This window comes from Elaeis guineensis, chromosome 15, assembly GCF_000442705.2.
Source record: "Elaeis guineensis isolate ETL-2024a chromosome 15, EG11, whole genome shotgun sequence".
NCBI lineage: Eukaryota > Viridiplantae > Streptophyta > Magnoliopsida > Arecales > Arecaceae > Elaeis > Elaeis guineensis.
The window spans coordinates 49,683,127-49,686,526 of record NC_026007.2 but is presented as its reverse complement, the minus strand read 5'-3'; the positions used below and the strand labels follow the sequence as shown (position 1 = coordinate 49,686,526).

At 42.6% G+C, this 3,400-nt stretch overlaps 1 protein-coding gene across 1 annotated transcript; it reads right to left on the bottom strand.

Annotated features, from left to right (window-relative positions):
• Nucleotides 1–388: 388 nt before the first annotated feature.
• On the bottom strand, nucleotides 389–2,179 carry LOC105034053 (UPF0481 protein At3g47200-like). Its single transcript, XM_010909074.2, has one exon. It carries the CDS (start codon nucleotides 2,051–2,053, stop codon nucleotides 686–688), a length of 1,368 nt encoding a protein of 455 aa, XP_010907376.2. The 5' UTR covers nucleotides 2,054–2,179; the 3' UTR covers nucleotides 389–685.
• Between the last annotated feature and the right edge of the window lie 1,221 nt (nucleotides 2,180–3,400).

Sequence of the window (3,400 nt, the reverse complement as noted above, 5' to 3'; positions counted from 1 at the left end):
TCCTATTTCTCTCCAAGGCACCTTTTTGGGCTTGATTTTACTTTTTCTTAATGGCTTTTATTGCCTTTTTCGGCAACTTCCTATTCTCCTTGTGATCCAAGTATGGCCTTCAGTCAAATTGACCAATCATCAAAGTTGTATTGGAGTGGAAGTCCACATTTTGTCATAGCCATCTTCTTCCCCAAACTCGCAAAGCTCTGATTCCCCTTATTTGGAAATTTGGTGTGATCTAATACACGCATGAAAAGGAGGAGAATACTACAACTCACAAATGAAATTTTAATTCCAGTTAATAAAAATGATTTGGTACGACAGGGTATTTTTAGAGTGCTCCAAAATGCTTCTAGAGGCACTTTACATTCATGAAACAAACGCTTGAATTTCCTCAAATTCATGACTATTTAATTCCCATACATGACTACTGTTTCAATTCCCATACATTCATGAATACGAAAGTTGAAGAAATGATCAAGACTCTACTTCATGAACCTGCATTTACCTATAATTATTATAAAATTGCAGTTAAAGCCCATCGAAACAAAAGAAAGAAACATCAAGCATCCAATAATCAAAGAGACGATCTTTACCAAAAAAAAAAAAAGAAAAGAAAAATCAAAGAGACAATCAACCCTCAATGGTGGCTTCTCTTTATTACGGCAAGAGACTGAAGCCATCATCTATGATACTAGCCATGGGCAGAATAATAGGTTTGCATGAAGGTGAGAATGAGGATGACAGCACCGTACACTACCGAGATGGTCACCCATGGATTGAAGAAATAATTGAACTTTAGATCAGCATACCACCTATGTCGTTTCTTCTTGTGATATTTATTCACGTCATCAATTAGGCTTTTTAAATATACCGCCCTACTTCTGGCTCTTGGACTCAACTTGCTGAAGAAAAGGGCCGCATCGTTGCTGGTGGGTAGCCTGTTCAACAAGATCTTCCTCTCTTCAAGCAGACTCGCATCCCTTTCTTTGGTTATCAGGCAGTTCATGAATTGTGCATAGGCTGTGACACGAGGGTCCATTTGGTGGTAACATTGCTCAAAGGCGATGAGATTATGGAGAATTGTTTGGACGCCATCATTAATTTCCAACAACGGGATCTTCATCACCCCGTTGCAGAAACTTATGTCCAAGATGCTGCCTGAATGTTGCTTGAACGTCACAGCAGATCGATACTGGAGCTCTGTCGCGCTAGGAACAACAGTTGGAGTGCGGAAAATGTGGTCTATTATGTTCACTCTGGCTACATTTATGGGCCTGAACCAGGAAGGATGCAAGGACAAGCGAAATAGGTGCAACAAATGGAGGACTCTTTCAGTGGGGATAGGGGGATCCAAATCCCCAATCATATGGGTCTGATCAAGGGAACGGAGGACATAATGAATGAAAGTGCCAGTGTAAGGCTCATCGAAGCTCCGGGCAAAATTCCTGAATGTTTGTTCCCCACCGATCCCATTGTACAGTTGGACTAGGACAAAAAAAGGGATCTGGTTCTCGAGCATCAGCAAGTCAAGCATGATTTGGTCTGACGGCCATTCCGGGCGGAACGTAAGGGAATCCATGGCTTTGAAAGCCATAAAAATGAAGCAGCCATCGAGCAGCAACATCTCTAAAAAGCTATGGCGCTCCATGGACACATTGTCTGAGTAGTACATGCGAGCGTCTTCCTCCGACGTCATAATATCAAGGAGCCATCTTTCGACGTTGAATGAATGCTGGGAGACGAAGTGATTCACGCACGACCACTTGGCTTCATCCTGGATCAGCAGCTCGGAATTGCCCCTGTGGTAGGGGCCGATGGCGACAACCTTCGGCTGGTAATGCTCAGGGTTTTGTCGCCTGAGGCTTGTGGGGACCCTGAAGATGCTGAGATTGGTGTTCGATTCTTCCCTTGTCCGCTCCAGATTCTCCCAAGGTGGCGTCCGGACAGAGGCCGCCTGGATGTTGCCCTGAATCTCTTCGATCCATGCCGCCTCTGGGTTGTCACGGACATTTGAGTTCTCTTCCATGATGTCAGGTACCCCATTTTCTCTTGCCATCATTAGTCTCGTCCACCAAATGCTTCTAAAAGAACCTAGACAGAAAGAGGCAGAGAGAAATGGAATCGGTGGCAGGGCAAGGCACTTGTTCTTCTTGTTTGATCTTGCAATAATTGTTGATGGAGGGCCAGTTCAGAGAGGGTGGATACACAAGTACTGCGAGGAGTGCCCATCCCACTATATAGTTGGTCGAAGACAACTAAAGGATTCTGGTTCTCCAGCGTCAGCATGTTAAGTGTGATTTGTCGTGACGCCATTCCATGTTCCTTTCCGCATAAACAATCTTGGTCAGAGCCAACAAAATGAAGTAGCCATCGAGCAGTAAAAATAGCTCTAAGAATCTACACCCTCGCTTGCGCCCGTTTCTTTCTTCCGGTAACAAATCTACTTGTTTTGGCATGTAGCACCTGCTCTATAGTCGCATGCGAATCTACACCCTCACTTGCGATACAAACAAATCTGCTTCTTTTATTCTACCAGCTAGAGCACATATTACAAGAAATTAGGAAATAAAAACCCGCAGAAGTTGTTTGCAACTATTTTGGCACCTCCCCAGACCAAAGGTTCAAAATAGGAGCCAATCCAAACAAATCTAGTTGTTTGCAACTATTTTGATTCTACCATGTGGTTTTTACCACTCTATAATTATAATTGTTATACTTGCCTTTCTTAAAGGATTTTCAGATGGTGTAATACTATTATGCTCTTCTCTTTTTTTTTGATAAGACAGATAATTCAAACAGGTCTAGTGTGAATACATTCAAGAAAATTAGAAAATAAAATATCTCTAAAAGAAAGGGGGCATCGTGTAAGTCCGTCCTTAGGAGTGGTCCTGCATGCTCCACAATAAAAACTGCTATCCAATCCACCGCTGTGTTCGTCTCCCGAAAGATATGCCTGATGATGATAGCAGCACATCCACACAGTATAACCGTGATATTCTGTAGGAGGGGATGACTAGTATCACCTCAAATACACCTCTGGAGCCAAGTAACAATGGTAGCAAGTCACCCTCAATGATAAGGTGCTCGGCATGGAGGAACCAACAAGCAAAAGTGATCCTAGCCTAAGCAGCCCGAAGCTCCATAGAAGGAACATACAGATCTTCAACATACAATATTAAAGATGATCGTGATGCTGCTGAACCTATCGAACATGATGGTATAAGTTTACTATTGGATGAGTTGTATCAGGGTGTTCGCTCAAATGTATCTATGAGTACTAGTGTATCTGAAGACAGTTCTAATCATGAACATAATATTAATGAGATAGAAGGAACTTCTGAACAATTTGCAAAGCTTACAAGGATGCACCAAAGCTACTCTACCCAAATTGTATAAAGTTCTCCAA